Raw genomic sequence first — 3,570 nt, 5'->3', positions numbered from 1 at the left:
CTGATCCCCACATACCAGACCCCCCCCCGCCTTCTGGAGACTGCACTGGGGGGTCTGCCCAGGCATGCTGGGGAGCCCTGACGCCTCGGTGACTGCTGGGCAAGTCGGGGCAGCTGGCGCCGGGGAAGGGCCCCCGTGGTGGGGGGTCCGCGGCACGTTCCYGGCTCCGCCGTCCCCGCTGCGGCGGGACGGCGCGTTCCCGGACGGGCCGTGGCCGCCGGCAGGGAGAGGCCTTGTTTATCTCAATGAAAGCGCTTGGGAGAGGCCGTTTCTCCCGGGGAGAGGCTTTCGTGGAAGTTGTTCCGAGCCGAGCGGGGAACCCGGGAGTCTCGGTACCCCGGGGAGCGTCTGGCCTGTGGGGTCTGCTGTCCCTGGCACCTCTCCTTTTGCCCCAAGGGCTTCCCRTAATTGCAGAGCTCCTCAGCTTCTTGCACAGGCCCTTCTTGGCCTTTCCCCATGTTACTTTTGCCCCATCTTGCAAAGGTTTGTTTGCACTGATCGGCAGAGCTGGGGGGGGGGATGCTAGTTGGTGCAGGGGGCACAAACCATGAGGTGGGGGATCCCTCTTCCCCCCATTGCTGGAGCATTTAATCCAAGGCTTTGCGTGTTAGTGCTTGGAAATACTGCAGGGATCTTGGGGCTGGCGTGGTTCTGGGCTCCCGAGGTTTAGGCAGGCCTGACCGGTTACCGCCTCGGTGGGTGGCCTTGTCCTGGCTCTGCAGCTCCTGGAGCGGGGCACCGACGTGGTGCAGGCCGCGATGCAGCCCCTCGCTGCGCAGCTCCGCGATGCTGCCCGCCTCGGGCCCTCCCAAGCGGCCCTGGGGACACAGGGCCCCGCGGCTGCTAGCTGCTGGGCTGACTCCTGCCCCTTCCCCTTGCCCGAGGTGGGGGGGGGGTTCCTAGTGAAACTGGAGGGGGGAGGAGACGAGGAAGTTGAAGGGGGTCTCCCGGACAGATCCGGATCTGCCAAYGCGATCTGTGCCTCTTGTTGTGCAGCGAGATCCCAGCCTGTCCTGTGCTATGTGCATTCAGCGTGACTTCTCCACGAGCATTTGCAAATGAAAATGGAGGATATGTCTTTGTCTGGCCTGGATAACAGCAAACTGGAGGTAAGTGGACCTGGGGGGTGGATTTACCGCCTTCCCCAGCAGTCGGGATGCCCTCAGACCCGGCCTGTTGTCCACTCTGGCTAGCCAGGGTCTCCGTCCCATTTTCTTCTGGCTCTGATCTGCACTGGTGTTGAGCCTCGTGGGCCAAGCAATCTGCGSCCCCCTCGGGGCCTAACTCAGCCTCCTTCCTTCGGCTCTTACGGCTCTGTGTTTCCTCCTGCCCCAGGCCATTGCRCACGAGATCTACACAGACCTAGTCGAAGATGCCTGCCTGGGCCTCTGCTTTGAAGTCCATCGGGCGGTCAAGTGTGGCTACTTCTTCCTAGACGACACAGACCCCGACAGCATGAAGGACTTTGGTGAGTACCCAGGAGGTTCCGGGGAATGGGTTTCCCATGGCAAGCGGGACAGAGAACATCCCATTCCCAGTCACAACCAGAAAAGACTGATGCTGTCAGAAATGCCATGGAGAGGCCATTGGAGGGATTGGTTATCTGTGGTGGTGAGGACTTTGGCATGAGGGAGAAATAACGCAGAGGAAATTCAGTGTGCGGGGTGGTGGTTCTGTCTCTATGCAGGCATCCATTTTGTAAACAGATGTGGTGACCTGAACCCTGGAAATGCTGGTGTAGCTGCCCCAGTCCAGGTGTTCTGCCCTGGCCTGAGGAAGCCTCGTTTGCTTGGGGAGGAGGGCAGATAAGAGACCTTCCTGGCTGTGCTGCACTCACAGGAGATCCTCCGCCCTGGCCTCTACTCTCCAAGGAGTCTGTCTCTGGGGAGAGCTGTCAGGAGTCTCTCTGGCTTGAGCTGGAGAAATCCAGAGGGTCCCTTTACCACCACCACCCAGGAGCTGAGGGCTGTAGTCAGGGTTTCATTTGCAGGAGAGGCAGATCTTGGTCGTTAACTTGCACCTGGAATGGTGGACTCCGTCGGTCCCATCCAAGCAGGGATGGGGCAGGAAGTGTGGGGCTCCCCTGGGGCTGGGCTGACACATGTGCCTCCCCCAGAAATCGTGGACCAGCCCGGCGTGGACATCTTTGGGCAGGTCTACAACCAGTGGAAGAACAAGGAGTGTGTGTGCCCCAACTGCAGCCGCAGCATCGCCGCGTCCCGCTTCGCCCCCCACCTGGAGAAGTGCCTGGGCATGGGCCGCAACAGCAGCCGCATYGCCAACCGGAGGTGAGCCCTGGGCACTGGTCTCGGGCTCCTTTGGCCTCCCTCTGCATGGGGAAACTGAGGCATGAATGGGTGACCTGGTTCAGAGCTGGGCTGTGGGTCTGTGTCAGGTCTTTCCTCGGAGGACTGGGAGGAGAGGACCCAGGTAGATTCAGCTCATCTCATTCTTGATGAGCTGAGGTGGAAACCAGATGTCCAGGCTCCCCACTCTTTCTTTTGCTTGTGGGGCTGTGTGTCTCTGTCTCCAAACCCAGGAGTCCTGGCTCCTCCATCTCCCTTCCCTTGGCTGGGGAGCTCCATGTTGTATCTGGGCCTGGGTYGGACCTGGGATCCCCAGGAGTGGGTTTGGGGTGGGCATGGCAGAGCTCCCAGGGTACAGGGGCAATCCTGGGTGTGGGTCCCGGGGCCCTGACACCCATTCCTACCSTCTGCGTGCAGGATTGCGAGCAGCAACAACATGAACAAGTCAGAGAGCGACCAGGAGGACAACGATGATATAAATGACAACGACTGGTCCTATGGCTCTGAGAAGAAAGGTGGGAGCATGCGGGGGTGGTATGTGGACACCAGCCTCACTGGGGCTCCCTGGATGCCCTGTACCTCCTCGCACGAGGCGGGGCTGGGGAAAAGAAAGGTTTCCTAGCCCTCCTGCCCCATGCCAAGGGTGGAGGCCTGCTGGCTGGCCAGCTCTCCGTGGCCCTCCTGCCCCCTTCTCTGGGTGTTTATATGGGGGTTAAAGCAGCTGAGCGTGGAGCTTGGTGCCCCCAGTGCCTGAACTCCGTGGATTGTCTGGTCCCCTCTCTCCCACTGTCACTGGGGACAGGAACGTCCCCTGTTGCGGTCCCAGCAGCGTGGGATGCCCCGTGTAGTTGAACGGTGGATCTGGCTGCTCGTGTTGTGACATTTGAAGTTAAATCAACCAAATAAAGTAAAAACATCAATTTTTCTCTCTCCTAGCAAAGAAGAGGAAATCAGATAAGGTGAGGCGCGTGGGGCCGGGGTGGGGCTCGTGGGCCTTGTGGTGGCCCTGGGGCGCGGGGCTGGGAGGGTGCCGGCCTGCTCCTGGCCATGCCCCGACCGCCTCGCGGGCAGGTTGCGGCCACCTTTKGGGGGGGCTTCCTGGGGGAAGGGCGGTGGCAGGGGGGCGGCGGGAGGCTGCCGGGGTCGACGGCAGGGCCACCTCGCTCGCCCCAACCGGGCCCCACTGTCGTTGCAGAACCCCAACTCGCCCCGCAGGTCCAAGTCCCTGAAACACAAGAATGGTGAGTGGGCGGGGCTAGATCTG

General features: G+C 61.4%; 1 protein-coding gene across 1 annotated transcript in view; it reads left to right on the top strand.

The window, feature by feature from the left end:
* The first annotated feature begins 996 nt into the window (after positions 1-996).
* ATXN7L3 (ataxin 7 like 3) overlaps positions 997-3,570 on the top strand; it is a 5,658-nt gene continuing 3,084 nt past the window's right edge. Inside the window, exons 1-6 of the mRNA XM_085323733.1 lie at positions 997-1,109; positions 1,336-1,468; positions 2,117-2,288; positions 2,724-2,821; positions 3,243-3,265; positions 3,502-3,560. Of these exons, the coding sequence (XP_085179859.1) occupies positions 1,059-1,109; positions 1,336-1,468; positions 2,117-2,288; positions 2,724-2,821; positions 3,243-3,265; positions 3,502-3,560 (536 nt within the window). The 5' untranslated portion in view covers positions 997-1,058. The remainder of the gene's footprint in view (positions 1,110-1,335; positions 1,469-2,116; positions 2,289-2,723; positions 2,822-3,242; positions 3,266-3,501; positions 3,561-3,570) is intronic.

This window comes from Rhea americana, unplaced genomic scaffold (genome assembly GCF_003343005.1).
Source record: "Rhea americana isolate MKP2758 unplaced genomic scaffold, rheAme1 scaffold_861, whole genome shotgun sequence".
NCBI lineage: Eukaryota > Metazoa > Chordata > Aves > Rheiformes > Rheidae > Rhea > Rhea americana.
The sequence above is the reverse complement of the archived record's forward strand: the minus strand, read 5'-3'. Positions and strand labels throughout refer to the sequence as shown.